The sequence below is a fragment of the Rhinichthys klamathensis genome, unplaced genomic scaffold (assembly GCF_029890125.1).
Source record: "Rhinichthys klamathensis goyatoka isolate OS25496 unplaced genomic scaffold, OSU_Roscu_1.1 h1tg001037l_1, whole genome shotgun sequence".
Lineage (NCBI taxonomy): Eukaryota > Metazoa > Chordata > Actinopteri > Cypriniformes > Leuciscidae > Rhinichthys > Rhinichthys klamathensis.
In genome coordinates this window covers 83135-100620 of record NW_026607316.1, presented here as the reverse complement: position 1 = coordinate 100620, position 17486 = coordinate 83135, and the positions used below count along the sequence as shown (strand labels likewise).

Here is a 17486-nt window from a genome sequence, read left to right as displayed (position 1 = left end):
TCATGTTGGAATGGAGCAGCTTCGAGACTGATTGCCAGGTGCAATATCACATGGAGGAAGCAGATTTGTACGCAATACACGATCATTACAATCACCAAACAAAATAAATGCTACATATCTTCAATCAAGGCTCATGCCATAGTCACAAGATGTTCATAAACTTTGTTTTGGAGACTGTTAGGCACATACAACTATGGCATCAAGTTATGGAGAAAAATTCCATAGAATAATTCCAACAGCAATAAAATGGGAAAGGCTATGGAAATATCACCTTCCACTCTATTAAAACGTGACCCTTTTCATCCATATGTCACAATCAAAAGAACAATGTTAAACTAAAGGACTTCACGTACAGCTCTTTAGATCGAATTGACGAGTGGTTCGGAGAGCTGGGCAAGAGGCACAGTTTACAAAATTTAGCAGCATTACACACAGCAGAAAAGAGGGCTAGGAAAACAGGGCTACTCTTCACATATACACTCATTAGATTAGTCACCATCCACGCACAACAGCCCATTAATAAGGTTTCATGGTTGTTTTGTGCCAGTCAGGTTCAGTGTTTTGTTTCCGCTCTGAACACACATGGAAGTAGTAACACAGACTTTCACATTTTTTAGGAACGGTCCTCAGGGGGTCGAAGCTTCCCAGTTTATAACAGGTTTGTTTACAGTCAGAAGGGGCAGTTTGCTATGTTAAGGCGCAGACATGAAATAGGAGAAAAAGAAGAAAATTAATAAAAAAAAAGAGATCAGTCATAGTTCAACGTTATGCAAAAAACATCACATTTGTACAATTAGATTCTTTTCGACACTGCCACAAAGTGGTTAAAAAATTATATAATAAAAAAAAGATTAATATGTTCAATGGAACAAATTCATTATAGTCACAGATAATAATGGGTTACTAATAAATAAAAAAGTCACTTTTTTATTTCAAGTTTGTTTATGTTTTTTAATTTAGAATTGTGATGTTCTTTCAGAAAAATTTGTATGTAAATCCAAATCAAATGTGATATTACAACAATTGTAACAAACAAATGACTGTTTACTATTGTCTTTTTAGAGCTGCTTCACAGCAGAATTGAATTCTGTTTGTATCATTGCATCACTATTTTCCTGTTAGCTGATTTGAAACAATCAGTATGAAGCGCTATATAAATAAAGGTGACTTGACTTGAATTTTAAAGTAACCCCAACAAATCAGAATGAACAAATATCAAAAGGCATTATACTTTTTGATAATGGAACACATCAGATTTGTAAGCTGTAACGAGACATCAACAACAGAAGTACTGAGTGTGCAACAGGACTGTTATTATACATGTTTACATGGAACGTTTTCACTCAATTGTAATTGACACAAGTCTTTTCTTCTTTCTCCCCCCTCTCTCCTTCTCTCCCTCATCTTCCTCTGGGTCTTGTAGAGAGGTAACAGCAGCGGTGGACTTGGGATGGTCCCCTGGTGTGCCCTCCCCTTCCTGCCCGGATCTGGGGTTTGGGGTTTGGGAAGGAGGTGCAGAAGTGTGGGTGTCATAGTTCATGGTAGAGGAAACTTGAGAGATAACTGGTGTTTGGACTGAGGAAGAGGAGGAAGAAGCTTCAAAGGTGTGCTCACTCATCTCAAAGTGTCCCAGACCCTCTTCCTCTTGCATGTGACTCAGGTAGTCTGGGAGGAGGAACTCACTAGGGCAACAAAAGGGAGAGAAGCGCCAATGTTCAGAAAATCATCACTGCCATCAATACTAACTTAACATGAGATAAAACTGACAAGTTTAATGATCTTTACAATGATATTTCACAATCTTAGTATCTACAGTATCTTCATTGGCTTTTTAGCATAAAAGCTCAAACTTCTTTATAAAAAATTATGGGGCTAAAACACAAAAATAGGTTATTAAAATTTGAAGTTATTGCTTTCAATATCCTCTGTGAAGCCACAATCAGAGGATGTCAAACCACTCAGGCGCAAGTTTGTCAAAAAGCAAAATAGTAATTAGTTATGATTAACTCAAGATTGTGTTCCAAGTTTGGTATACGAGTCTAAGATTCTTTGGATTTTTCCCCCACAAACAGCCAGTCCTAGCATGTTCAAGTCTAGCAATAAACTTTGGCAAAATGTCCTCTGGCAAAACACTTCAGCTATCTAAACTAAAAGTCAAAATTGAAGCTTCAAAATTAGATTGAGGATTGTGGCTTGGCAGAAAAAGTGATATAGCAAGAAATTACAAGTCAAACACTGATAGCTTAATCCATGAATAGGATTTAGATTCTAATGACATAATTTCCTATTTCTTTACAGTAAGTCGTTGCAGTCTCGACAATGATTTCCGAATTTAAAGTCCTTAGCACAAGGTCATGTGAGATACCTAATTAACCCAGTTAGCACTTTTCAATTTGTACTTGTTTGTTCATCTTAAAATTACAATTAAACATTAAGTCCATCAAAGATCTCTGAAAAGTCTGGCTGCAATGCCGACCGTTTCTTGTTATCGCAATAATACAACTTCATCGGGATACACTACATGACCGCTCCCTCTCTTAAGAAGCACACGGCAGAGCCAAACTATTGCCTCAGCACTGTAGCTTTCATAGACACTGTTTATTTGTGCCTGACAAAGATGAATAGACCACAAAGATCCTAAGAGCGAGAGGGCTTAAATCAAATAAACAGTTGGATGAAATAAGGGAGTCTACGTGTAGCAGGAGCTCAATGCATAAATGCACCTGACTCCCTTCCCTCTGCTTTAATGAAGGGCTAGCCTCATGAAGATTACCTCAGACGAACGTCTCTTACAGTCTCCTCAAAAATATAGACAGTGATTCCACTAAGCTTTTTTAAAAACTTCACTAAAAAAACCTATTGAGCTGACGCAGGATTGATTTCCCTGCTACTTCCAAAATGGAATCAAAGCCATGATTATTTCATTTAGAAAATACTTGGTTTCAAACAGGTAAGTCACTTAGTTTTTTTTCTTTTTTTCTGGAGAACACATCTTAGAGAAATACACGTGCAATTTTAAGAATAGAATGCAAGAAAAACTGAAGGGTGTGCACGTGTGTTAAAGCTATTCAGGAACAAATAAACATAAGCATAATACGGATCAGGACAGTCAATAGAGGAGATTTCAGTGATTTCCTGAAAGCTCTATTCAGTAATTAACTGAATTCAGTAATGGAACTGGGCGTTAGCTTGGACTGGGGTAAACCTGTTAAAACTCAGCAGGAAAGACATTTCATCTGATAGAAGAATTTTGTCAGTCACACCTCAACGAGAAAAACCTGTCATCTTCAGTCTTTAAAAATACATCTGTAACACTTTATAATAAGGTTATATTAGTTTACATTAGTTCATGCACTGGGTATCATGAATCAACTAACAATAAGCAACAATTATTACAGAATTTATTAATCTAGGTTATTGTTCATTTATAAATATACTATTTGTCATTGTTAATTAATGTATGTTCATAGTATACAATTGAATTTATATAAATTAACCTTAGTTTATGTATTACGAACATACATTAATACTGTTCAAAAGTTTGGGGTACAGTAAGATATTTTTTTCAAGATATAAAAAAATGTATGCAGCAAGGATGCATTAAATTGATCAAAAGTTACAGTAAAAACTTTAACATTGTTACCAAAAAATATATGATAAAATTCATTTTTGTTTTACTGATTTATTACGGTTTCCACAAAAAATATTAACCAGCATAACTGTTTTCAACATTGATAATAATAAGAAAGTCTGGAGCACCAAATCCGCATATTATAATGATTTCTGAAGGATCATGTGACATTGAAGAATAGATTACAAGAATAAATATATTAAAATAAATATTTTAAAATAGAAAAGTTATTTTAAATTGTAATAATTTTTCACAATATTACTTTTTATTTTTTTACTGTATTTAATCAAATAAATGCATCCTTGTTGAGCACAACAGGCTTCTTTCAAATGAATAAAAATATATTAATAAATGATTTAAAAGTAATGATCTTTGTTAATTCATGACACCCAATGCATTAACTAATGTCAACGAATTGAACCTTATTGTAAAGTGTTTCACCTTATACATATATTCTTCAATACATTTAAATAATTTCTGCCCCCCTCAATTCAAAAACGCATCTGCTACCTCCTCAACATGAGATGAACGGCCGACCGTACAAAACTAAATTTGTACTTCTAAATATTTTCTTAGAATGTTCAGCTCCTCCTCACCTGGTCTGGAAGTAGTTTGCTAGTTCTGACGCCTCATGGTTGAGACTCCTCAGGTGTACGATTAAATTGCCGGAGTTGGTAAACATGGCGCCGCACGTTTTGCACTCGTAAATCCGAGGCTTGCGGATGATGTGGCGAGACACCCTCATGTGGTGCTTATATTCACCGAAGGAAGTGAAAGTGGCGCTACAGATCTGGCACCGGAAACAGCGTTTACCTTCGTGCTTCAGCCGGTGCATCTTCAGGGAGTAAGCCCGCGTAAACTTTTTCCCGCAGCGGTCACACTGGAATGGCTTAATACCTGTAGAGGAAACCCATGAAAGATTACTGTCTACCATATTCATATCAGAAAACAGGAGATAATTAGCAAATAAACATGATAATGAAGTTGAATGAGACTGAAATGAACATAACAAGAATGTCTTTGTTTGAGTTTGTTGTGTGCTAACTGCTAAATAAAAGACAAAATAACCAAAAACATCGTCCTACTCATGCAAATAAGTCAGGATGTTTATTGTGAAGGTTCACTCCAGCAATGTGTCACAATATGCTGGTCACATAACCCACAACTAAACCAATTGCATACAATCGCTTTCACCAGTCCATAACTAATCGCTGTGATGAGTTCTATTTGGACAATCAACAGCAAACAAAACACCACCTCTGTATAAACTAAAAAGTCGATTAGGGTGAATCATGTTGTACTTTTCTGCAAACAAGATGTTTATGTATAACAGAGCCCGACATTAAGTCTTTCCTGAATCCTGTCTAAAAGCTTACCACCTGTCTTCAGCTGTCCTAAAACATTTGAACAATAAAGCTTCAGTACATTAATCATTAGAAAAATGGGATGAGGCCATTGCTTAAAGTGCTTGTAAATTAATAATTGCCTGATCCAAAACAACAATTACAAGGCGTTGTGAGGTCGACACCGACCTTACAACTTCAGTTGTCCTGGAACATACAATGACGTCATTAAACGGTGATAGCACAACTAAGGGCATCCTTCACAAGTGTCTGCATGGCCCTAACTACAATACTAGTGTATTATTCTGTAACATATAGCTACGTTGAGACCAAATATCATTCAGTTGATCAGTGATATTCTCTCTCACCGATGACATCATTGCCTCTTTATTACACCGAATCTGACTGATCTAACTCCCGGTACTCATGTCTCCAGCTATCCTGATTAGTATTAGCAAAATTGTCAAGAGATGCAGTTCCATTTTCTCAGGATATTTTTTTTTTTTAAATCAGAAACACCATCAGCTTTACTCGCGGATATGAAAAATTTAAATTAGCTTGACTGTCTTTTTGACATTTTTTCATATTTTTTTAATAAAATAATCTGCCAGGTATATACACTCTCCATACTTTACGCTGCTCACTGTGCGCAAAACAAACCCACACATGCTCTGTCTCATGCAGACACGCACTATCACCATGAAATGCACTTGTTAATTCCAGATTGTTTATTTTCCGGAACAGGATCGGGCAGGACACGGCTTAAATTAAGCACTGGGTGAGGCATCAGGAATATAAAGTGAATATAATATAGTGTTTGAAGGGAGAAAAATAATTCTTAGCATTCACATGCACTGTCACGGTCAGTGTGGAGTCCTGTAATAGCAGAGGCTCTCTCACCAGAGTGGATGAGCATGTGCTGTTTGAGATTCTGTATTCGAGTAAAGCGGACGCCACATGTAGGACACTGGAAGGGCCGTTCAGGACCGTTGAGTCCTGGGCGGGTGGAGGGACTGATGTACAGGTGGTATGGGTACTGGACATTCTCCAACCTGGAGAAAAGCAACAAGAAAAAAAGAAAAGAGACTAATTAGACGATCCAATTACACACTGACTCTTAGTAGTCACTAATGAAGAAACTTGTAGAACTTTTCTATAAAAAAAAAACCTGTCTTGTCTCAAGTAATTATTTTAAGTTGGAAAAACTCTTAATAGAATCTAAATGACTAAATAAGGAAACAGGGTGACACATGTGCCTCCATCTTCCCAAAGTTTTAGGGTTCAGTAAGAATTTGTTTTGAATTTGATTTAGTAAGGATGTTGCAAAATACATTTCTACTTCAAATAAATGTTCTTTAGAACTTTGCACTCATCAAACAATCCTGAAAATTATTTAAAAATTCAGCATGTTTTTTCTACAAAAACATTAAGCAGCACAACTACTTTCAAGTGGCACTGAAGACTGGAGTAATGCAGCTGAAAATGTAGCTTTGCATCACAAGAATAAATTACATTTGAAAATATACTGAAACAGAAAACATTTATTTTAAATTGGGATAATATTTCACAATGTACAGATACAGTTACTGGATTACAGCCTTGGTGAAAATAAGAGACTTCTTTAAAAAACATGTAAAAAATTGTACCGACCTCAAACTTTTGAATGGTATTGTACCTGTGATAACACTATCTTCTTTAATCTTAATGCAACAGATCGATTTACGGGTGTCCTGTTTGTCTTCACAAGACCTACATTTAAAAATCTGTTAAAGGGGTGCATTTTATAATATGTTTTTATATTTATTACCAAATTTTATATCAATATTACCAAAAATAAATTATTTAGTCAAATTAATTAATTCATCCTCATTTTCACTTTAACTCTCTTCACATTCTGTTACAAGAGGGGTTACCTCTTTCAGAAATGCAAGTAAATGCCCACTGCTTTGATTGGTGAACTTCATCACACCGTATATGTCCTCGCTCGCAGCATGTGTGATGTGTTTTTTGATGCTCAAGATGGCCAGTGCCGTAACAGAGCCGTATAGGTTTGAGCCAGAGTCAGAAGAAAATCAACCAAGGCAACTAAAACGATTGCAACAGTCTGTTTCAGCATGCTGATTGTAGTATGTTTTTATTGCAGAGTAACCTCTTAAATGTGTAAATATCAAGAACATTTTGATTTTCCATTTCATGACCCCTTGAAAGGAATACATGTAAATTTGGGTAGGAATTTAAAGAGAGTGTCACGAAAGAAAGTGTATTTGCAGTACTGCTACAATTTCCTCTTTCCACAGATGCACAGAGATCACCCCAAAAAGATTTAACATATAACACATTTAGTCAGGCATATCAAGTTGTCATATAAAAGCAGACTCCCACTTCTGAGATGGACAGCAGTGTCTTTTTTTCTATCCCATTTGTTTTGCATCATACCATTTCCCTTCTCTTCCAGTATTCCAAAAGGCAAATTCATGTCCAAGAAGTTTCCAGAAAGCCTGCCAACTAGCTTCTCTGACCTCTTGGCAAGAAATCTTCATCCTAATAGCCACTACAATATCACAGAAGCCTCTACTGCATATAAATAAGTATACATGAGGAAAGACGATAACGAGAAGTCTAAAAAATTATGTCCCTCCTCAGAGGGGCCTTTTAGTTCAATCATAAAAGTGAGACGATGTAAATGGATACTCTGTAAAAACAACCCAGACACTCAAAGGGGTCTTACCTCTCATCCTCCTCCATGTGACCAGTAGTGTTTGGAGTGCCCTGCATTGACTGTAGACCCTCCGTCACCCCCTCATCCATGGAGCCTGAAGAGAGAGCAAAATGTTGTTTTTTAACCTCTTCTCCAGTAAAACTATGTTTCAATATTGTTTATTTTAAACAGATACTGCCTCAGTAGTTCTCAAAAGTGCATGAAATAATCAAAGAGTAAAGTTCTGATAAATATGAGGTAAATATGTCATTGTCAATTTAATGACTTAAGGGGTTAGTTCACCCGAAAATGAAAATTCTGTCAGTAATTACTCACCCTCATGTTGTTCCAACCCCGTAAGACTTTCGTTCATCTTCGGAACACAAATTAAGATATTTTTGATGAAATTTGAGAGCTGTCTCACTCCTTCATAGGCTGCTAGTAATTGCATCTGCCGGCCCAGAAAGTTAGTAAAGACATTGTTAAAATAGTCCAAGTGACTACAGTGGCTCAACCTTAAGTTTATCAAGCGACGAGAATACTTTTTGTGCACAACAAAAACACAGACTTTATTTAACTATTAATACCGACTTTATTTTCTTCCGTGTGGGCCTCTGACGTGAGTTCACGAGAGCGCCACGATGCATGCGCGAGAACTGAGAAGATGGCGCTCACGATCATTTGATGTGAAAGTGTGAAAGGTAAGCATTAGACCCACCTGCGTCATCTTCTCAGTTCTCGCGCATGCGTCGTGGCGCTCTCGTGAACTCACTCAGAGGCCCACACAGAAGAAAATGAATAGTTGAATAAAGTCATTATTTTTGTTTTTTTTGGGCACAAAAAGTATTCTCGTCGCTTGATAAACTTAAGGTTGAGCCACTGTAGTCACTTGGACTATTTTAACAATGTCTTTACTAACTTTCTGGGCCGGCAGATGCAATTACCTAGCAGCCTATGAAGGAGTGATCCAGCTCTCAGATTTCATCAAAAATATCTTAATTTGTGTTCCGAAGATGAACGAATGTCTTACGGGGTTGGAGCAACATGGGGGTGAGTAATTACTGACAGAATTTTCATTTTTGGGTGAACTATCCCTTTAACTGTCATGTGCAATTATAAAAAAATTATACAATTTTTCATAATTAAAGCTACAATATGAAAGATTTTTGTAATAAAATACCCAAAGATCACTTGCACAGTGTGATATATTTCCTGTAGTTGTGTACTTACAATATCCCAAAAGTTCCCAACGATTTTTAATTTCAGAGAAATTCCAATTTTAAATAATGGCTCGTCCCTGACTCCCTGATCCCTTGTCGCCTGTCAATGATGTAATATCCGTGTTATCCCTGGTTTCTGCTCGTACTGCCATAGTAACCATGGCGACAGACGTGGATAACTGCGTTACGTCTAGCAGCACGCTCACGCTGTTGTTGTTTCGTTCAAACATTATGGACCATGGCAAGCAGACTTTGGGGCAAAAGAAGAACTAAAACGAGGATCAATATCAACGTGGCGTTTTCGAGATGCCGAGAGCTCCACGTCCGTGACAAACTTTGACTTGACAGAGACGCCACTCTTGTATGTACTTTATTAAACAGGTGAGCAAATGTACATAAAACTAATCAATGTTATATAGCTCAACATGATGAAATGTTAGAATATGATCAGTATGTTATTCTAATGATGATCTAGCTTACTGTCTCATACAGCCAACAAACTAACACATATAATATAACATAACGTTCAACACACTCAAATGCAGCTTAGTGTGATACTGTAGACCAAGTGAAACAGCGCTGCGTTACCTCACAAATTTAATTCGTCAAATAAACTGACCTGAGTATTATGCCGCGTTCCAGGCAACCCGTAACCCGTGTTTTTCCAACTCGTAACTGGGAGTAGATCGATCTAGTACGAGTTCACGGATGGGAAGTCACGGGTTTGACTGCCGTTCCAGTGCACTTTCACGGGTATAAGGTTGGAAAAACACGGGTTTACAGGTTGTCTGGAACGATGTACTCCCAGTTACGAGTTGGAAAAACACAGGTTACAGGTTGCCTGGAACGCGGCATTAGTTCAGCACTTCGGGGTAGTTCGGTAGAATGAAATGTCCTTATTCCTTTAATATCCGCGGGACTCGCGTGTGGCGCTAATATCTGTCACTCATTAGCAATCGCGCCCAACTTCATTCCACAGTCATGTTAAAAAACATCAATGTTTTCACTCGTCATCCATAAACATTTTTAGATCCTTCGGCATGAGACAAGTTCCATAATTCCGCTTGTGCGTCATCAATCTACGCCTTTGTTATTTTAAGAGGTTGGTGACCCCTAGCGGCGAAAAAAATGACATTGTAGCTTTAACATAATAACATAATTTTCAAAAATGTTTTAAATATACACTACCATTCAAAAGTCTGGGGTTGGTACATTTTTTTAAATGTTTTTAAAAGAAGTCTCTTATGCTCACCAAAACTGCATTTATTTGATCAAAACAGTAAAACAGTTACATTTTTCATTATTCTTTGATCAATAGAAAGTAAAAAAAAAAAAAAAAAAAAAAACAGTATTTATTTAAAATAGAAATCTTTTGTAATGTTATTTCTGGCATGGTAATGGATATTACAATGTTGATATGTTTGGTCTTGGTGGAATAGATCTGCTACACTGCTGCTGTTGCTGCTGCTGCAGAGCAAGTACGGGACTTGCAACTGCCAATACACAACACATATGCCAGAGACAAATGTTTGGAATACAAAATTTGGTAACTAAGAACATTTTAAAACAGCGTTGCCTCCTATTTACCATTCTTTTTTTTACCTTTATAAGTGCAATTTTTTATGATTTGTGTTGTTTTATGTCAAATACTTAATTCCATACTTAAATACAAAAAATCATAATTTTTACCAACTACTAAATCAATCAGAATACTACAAAGACTGTTACCAATAAAATTGTATCATTAACAAAAGCCATCTTTACACAGGAAAGGTGGAACAGAAGCTACATCTGAAATAGCATAAATGTTTATTTACACAGACTGTTTAATGTTACTCATAAATGATCAAATTAACAGGAACTCATTACAGGGTCATTACCCCAATGCGTTTTCTTGGGTCTAGAGCGAGTTTAAGCACTCTCACAAGCACTCCCGATAAAATCACGGAAGCTGACGACACTGCGACATGATTCTCATCAAATTTGCACTTTGTTGTTTATGATGGGTGAATTTGCGAGTTTCAGTCAGACAGCACGTGCACTGAATAAAAGTATTTTCAGTTTCAGTGATGACTAGTCTGAATGCCTCTGACTGGTCATCACATTCATTAGCTCAACAGAAACGTGTGTGATTGGTTAAAATGCTCAACTCTGCTGCGACAAAATCTGATGGAATGCCGCAGTCGGATGGATCGAATGAGAGTGAAGCATTGTAGTTTGTTTAACCAATATTATTACTTAAACATATATTCCATTATATAAATATTTTGAAACTGATTTCCACGACTTTTCCAAAACTTTCTGGGTTTATTTATTTTTCCAAAACTTTTCCAGGCCTGGAAATGGCTATTTTAAAATTCCATGACTTTTCCAGGTTTTTCATTACCGTACGAACCCTGTATCGAGAGTTTCGTGACAGAACTTTGTATAAATGTTTTTGCAGTCACTTTGATTAAAGCTGCAGTCGGCAAGTCTGGCAGATTGAGTGGACTTAGGCAAAATTTTGAATGTTTACAACTCTCATGGCCCTCCCCCACTATCAACGAATACCCTCCCACCGAGTTCATGCTCGTCAGTGCGTGTGCACCAGATTTTCAGTGAACGCGCCCGTCTCATCAGCATCCATCAACACCATGGATTATTTGGAGGTATGCTGTCCTGGCTAATCTACCGATAGTAGGGGTGTAACGGTACATGTATTCGTATTGAACCGTTTCGGTTCGAGGCTTCCGGTTCGGTACGCATACAAACCGAACGATTCCTTGGACCATTTTTCCTGCCGACAAAATTCGTCAGGAATGAAATGGCAAGCGTAATGAAAGCGGAACGAAACTGCGCTACTCATTATGTGCTTCACGGACCGTCGGACCAGCAACATCTGTGCAGCGCGAGCCGATCTCAAAGCGACACTGTTCCAACACAGCGCTAAGATCCAGTAAAGAAAACATTTGAATTTGCCACTGAAGTAATAACATCGCTGCGAGATCTAGTGAAAAGCATTCACATTTCTCCGTTATTAACCGTAGATCTCTATTATTAGATCAAACAGCGCTGACGTGGACACCAGGAGAAATATTGTGCCGTGAATGAACTAGTAATACTTTCCGTCCACAGACCAGCAACATTCACCATGGATTTAATATAGTAACACTAACTGTAACCAGTTTGGCTGGAATATTGAAATGCTTTCAAGTACTTCACACATCTTTTTCCAGCACTTCAAAACTCAAATATTATATAAATAAATATATGAAGAGTTCAGATGCAAAAGCCTCTAAGTGCCATTTGAAATTTTCTTCTACAATGATCATTTTTATGAAGCTTGTATATTTAAGTTCAGTAATTTCACTCAAATGACAATTAATAGGTAATCTTCATTGCCATTTAAGTGAAATTACTGAACTTAAATATACAAGCTTGATAAAAATGATCATTCTAGAAGAAAATTTCAAATGGCTTTTGCATCTGAACTCTTCATATATTTAAATGTTATTTTTAATGTGATGACCAAAACATTATTTGTTCATCCTTCAAAGATGACACCCATTTATAAACCTGAAAGTTTCAAGATGTAGGAAAACTCACACTTATTTAAAAAAATATTTTTTCTTTTAACAAATAGGAAATTTCTCTGGCATTTCTTACTTTTTGGTGTATCGAAAACGTACCGAACCGTGACTTTAAAACCGAGGTACATACCTAACCGTGATTTTTGTGTACCGTTACACCCCTAACCGATAGATTGCAATTGCTAACGTCATTTATACTCTAAATGAGCTTACTTGATTTTCCGCCATCACTCTTCGTTACTGCGTGAACTTCCGCGAACTTCAGGCGTGTGCATGTGATTGTAACGTGCGCGAGGGGTGGCGTGTGCACGACCTGTGATTGACAGTCAGATCTCACACCCCCCTGCGCTGATTGGACCCGATTATCCGGGAGCTGTGGATTTTTGCAAAACAAATAACACGCTCCAGGTGGAGTTAGAAGCTCGGGTTTTTTTCTAAAACCACTTTATTTATGTTGTTCTGTCGGATTATAGTGTCGATTTCACTGAATATGATCAAAAAAATGTTGCCGACGGCAGCTTTAATTTAATGCGTTCTTGCTCAATAAAAGTATAATTTCTTTAAAATAAAAAAACATTTACCTTGTGAACAGTAGACCTTGTAATAACCATGTAATACAGACGTTAAATACATGCTCATCACAGAATAAGTGTAATCAAAAAATTGTATGTATGAATGTAAGGAGTCTTACCAATGGATGAGGACTGGGGGCTGATGAGTAGATCTTCTTGGGTGTGTTCATTGCCAGGAACCGTCTGCTGGTCACTCAGAGAACTGTGTGGAGCACTGACCGGCTGAGAAGCCTCTTCATGCACTTCTTCATCACTCAGCCTCTCCACCTTCACCTGCACATCATCTTCTTCCTCCTCCTCTACCCCTGCCGCACCCCCAACCCCCAGGCTGCGCGGGCCCTCGCAGGCGAGATACTCCACCAGTGCCCGTCCACTAGAGTCCTGCCCCGACGCTCCGGATGCTTCCAGGAGACCTTCAGGTAGTTTTGACTTCTCTGGCGTAAACCGCCGGTCCACACCAAAGGGGTATGTCCAGGAGAAGGCCAGAGATGGTTCCAGAGCCTGCGCTGAACTCTCAGGGAAGGAGGAAGAGGAGGGAGAGGGGTTGGGGACTTGTGGAGAGGTAGAGGATGCTGGTTGCGGGCTCGCAAAGCCTTTGCGCTTGCGCCTAGATTCGCGGCACACAGGGATGGGCCGCTCCGGTACGCTGCACTCGGATGAGACCGGAGACGGTGAGAGGGCATCTACAGGGGCGAGGGTGCAGCTCGCATGGCCTTCAGGTGGCTCTTGGGGCCTGTGTAAACCAGGGGGCAGGGTACTACCAGGGCCTCCTGCTCCCGAGGATGCAGAGTTCCACAGGATACTGGACTTCATGAACTCAGAGCAAGTGTTGGCTACCGCAAACATCTGCATGTAGCTAGCCGCCGCGAGTACATCGATGATATTCTCCGTACTAATGGACAGGGTGGATGTGTAGGCGTATTCCAAAAGAGGGGCGAAACCAGCGACAGTCACGTGTTGAAGATCCAGCACATGTTTATCTTCACCTACAATCACAGTGTCTTCTTCAGCCGGCTTCCCAGACAGCTTCGCTCGAAGGAAGTCACTACAGCAGGCTAGTACTACTTTGTGGGCTGAGAACAGCTGGCCCTGTACACGAATGGTAACGTCACAGAAGTGGCCCTCACTGCGCAGGGTGTTAAGCTTATCCAAAAGCTCCTGGCTGTGGCTGGGGGAGTTGTGAGTGAAGGTTTTCACACCCATCCTTCACAGTAGGACGAGGAGTCTGGGCTGCCTGGACAGAATAAGATACATTAGTCTCACAAAATGGCTAACATTTAAATGCAAACTACAACAGGTTTTTGAAGTAATCAAACCGTAATTGAATATTTGAAGTAGGGATGTAAGTTTGCAGGAATATACATAATTGACTGTCATTAAAGTATTGTTAAAAACATGAAGAGAACTCCAAATACCATGCACACATAGCCTATTTTTATATTATAATTTAATATAATATTTTATATAATTTAAATAATATAATATTTTATATAATTTAAATAAATATGTTAAATACATACTGCATCATTACAGAATATATTTGTGCTAAAGTTGATTTAATGAAAATAGATAGGCTTTAAAAAAAATTATTTGTTATTATTCTAAAGAAAGAAAAAAAAATCCCCTAAAAGTTCTCCCAAGTAAAAGTTTATCAATCTCACTGTCACTGGCAAGGAATATTCTTCCTCACTGCTGATCTAACAGAGCTAGATATACAGACAGAAGACACAAGGCGGTACACCTTCAGCACTTTTTTCATTTCCAGTGATCCTTATGACACAAAGCACAAGCACATACTTAGAATGATTCAGAGCTGAAGAATCCTGATTTTGTAACTTTTCCAAGCCCAAATAAACTCCCTCAAATAACATCTGCCAAAAATTGGTTTAGAATTGCTTGGATCCAACTGACAGCTAACAGAGTGATGGCAGATAAGTCTAAACTATACAGATGTCCAAATGAGTCTGTCTCGGTTTAGAGAGAAAGAGATCATCTTTGGTCCTTGACTCACACTGTTAAACATTTACAACTGCAGTGTCTTATCAAACAAGGAGATGAAGTAAGCTAAGAAACATCTAAGAAATTCACTTAATTCTTAGAAAGATTATACTTTGAGTTCTTAGAACAGTAAGCTGCATTCCACACAGTGACAGAGACTTTACAAGATTTTGGGGACAAATTAAAGCGTAGGGCTATAAAATAGCCATAAAAAAAAAACCTTTGCCTCTGCACATTTCTGATTTATTGCTCCAGCAGTAACTGGACGACACGGTTGAAATACTGATAAAAACCCAACCACTGCTTTTTAAGGTGTCAATACTCTAAGCCAGGTTTTTTTTAAACTGTGGTCTAGGAACCCACAAGAGTTATTGGGGGGCCGTGAAAAATTGAAAAACAAAAAAATATCCTTTTAACAATGTTCAATGTGGTAACTTATAAATTAAAAGTAAAAATTAGAATTCATGAAATCAGTTTATTTTAAAGGTTTACAGGTGACATCTAACAATTATTATAAAGAAATGAGTTAAAAAATATGTATTTTCAACAAAGAAAGTTATGGAAGTCCATTTCTTTGCCAAAGCAATGGCGCAAAACACAACGTTAAAGAACTGTTGTTATTATGAGAAGTTTAATCGGTTCATTATGAAACTGGCAGGACAGACTCTCTAGTTAATGAATGGGAAACAAACATTGAATTATGACTTAGTATCTAATATTTTTTATTATTATTTATGAGTATTCCCAAAATATTTAAATAATTATAAACGAGTCATACACACACCATATAAAATGTATACATGAAAAAATATAGCAACCGTTAAGAAGGCATCTCTTGCACTAATATTCTTTCGGTCAAAGTTATGTGTTCCCCAGAAGAAAATGAGTCGTAGTTGTTAGGGAAAACATGAGAGTGAATATGAGACAATTTTAATTTTGTGGTGAATGCCTCCCAAAACAAATATAAAGATGTCAGTTTTGAAATGTAGGCTATAACGATTAAAAGTTAAATTATCCGTGGATTGTCCATGTAAAATATTTTAGCTCAGGGAAAATGTGGCAAAAGTAGATACACTGAAATCTTAGTCAATATCAAAAATGCAGAATTACAGACATAATGCATCCATAAGTAATAAATGGAGAAGTTGTTGCAGGAGACAATGACATATTGTTGATGGCTGTCAAACTTATCCTCGGGGAACGTTAAAGGGGCGTGGCTTTACACACGAGTTGCTTTTGTTTGTGTAACAAATCTCAAGCATGCATTCTAGAAGCCGTGACAATATCATTCTCAACCCCCCATACCAAAGGTTTAGATTCACGCATTTAGTGCACACCAAAAGCTGCGCATTTTGACAGGTTGAATGTGGCCTGCTATTGTGCGGTGTGTAAAGTAAATTAGAGAGTAAGGTTACAATGCATATATGAAAAACCCAAGAGTTAACAATGTGACATTAACGTTACCGAAAACTTGTGCAGAAAATATACTCAAGAAGAATAGTAAAACTTGTGCTTTACCGTTTACAGTAAAAAAACAACAACAACAAAAAAACAACGTCCAGCTAACCTGCAGCATTCATTGGCTAGCTCGCTAATCTCTGACGATGACTACAACAGTGTCGTCAGTGTCAACACAGTGTACAAAACATTACTCGAGTTGGATGAATGTCTTTCAAGCTCACCAGTAACAAAGAAGAACGGTCGAATCCGGTGAAATGTTATACAACTATGATGAGCGCATGAATGTGAGCCAGCAGCGAGCTAACTAGCTGCTAGCATTCTGACACTTGCACAGAAGTACTGTCGCTTGTTGAAAGCAGAGTCACATCCCGATAAATCACGAAGTCGAGGGCCCCCCGTTTGTATTAAAAGGCAAAGTCATACAAAAAGAAGCTTGCTCAAAATTGCATTATGTATAAAATGCATTGGTATCTCCTCTGACAGGTTTGAGGCTTATGTTTACATATTGTATCCCAGAATGCTTTTCACGGGGATTGTGCGACTGACCTTTCATTTTTAGTGACGACCTCAAAAGCGCTGTGATGACGGAGTAACACAAAATAAAAGCATGATTTTAATTTTTAAAGACCATTTGTAGAGTATTTAAGAGTTTCGTTTCAGACTACAGCAATGTTACTGGTTCTAGAAATCTCTCCTGTCAAGTGTTGTCTATGTCCTTTTTAAAAAAATATATATATATATTTTTTTTTTTAGAAAAAGTCAACACTGACTGACTGTTGTTTTATGTCACTTCTGGCAAGGTACTAGTCTTTTCTTACTAAAATAAGATTTAATTACAGTAGAAAACTTACCTTCCTTCCTGACAAAACCAACTGAAATAACCAGACTGCACACAGCCTCTAACACAGAGTCCTTATATTTTTTACATTTGAATCTTCTCTGAGTTTTCATTGTTTGCGCTGAGGTTTAATCTTAGTTCCTAGCCTTTTATTAG

At 37.7% G+C, this 17486-nt stretch overlaps 1 protein-coding gene across 3 annotated transcripts; it reads right to left on the bottom strand.

Moving 5' to 3' along the window:
- Positions 1 to 1126: 1126 nt before the first annotated feature.
- On the bottom strand, positions 1127 to 17044 carry zbtb44 (zinc finger and BTB domain containing 44). 3 transcript variants are annotated; one of them, XM_056244635.1, is made up of 6 exons: positions 16714 to 17044; positions 13153 to 14267; positions 7703 to 7787; positions 5875 to 6026; positions 4228 to 4528; positions 1127 to 1682 (listed from the first exon to the last, which is right to left on the bottom strand). In XM_056244635.1, the coding sequence occupies exons 2-6, from the start codon at positions 14234 to 14236 to the stop codon at positions 1340 to 1342; spliced, it is 1965 nt and encodes a 654-aa protein (XP_056100610.1). In that variant the 5' UTR covers positions 14237 to 14267; positions 16714 to 17044; the 3' UTR covers positions 1127 to 1339. The 3 variants fall into 3 exon arrangements, with proteins under 3 accessions (XP_056100610.1, XP_056100611.1, XP_056100612.1); XM_056244636.1 differs by having other exon boundaries at positions 13153 to 14263; XM_056244637.1 differs by having other exon boundaries at positions 1511 to 1682; positions 4445 to 4528.
- Between the last annotated feature and the right edge of the window lie 442 nt (positions 17045 to 17486).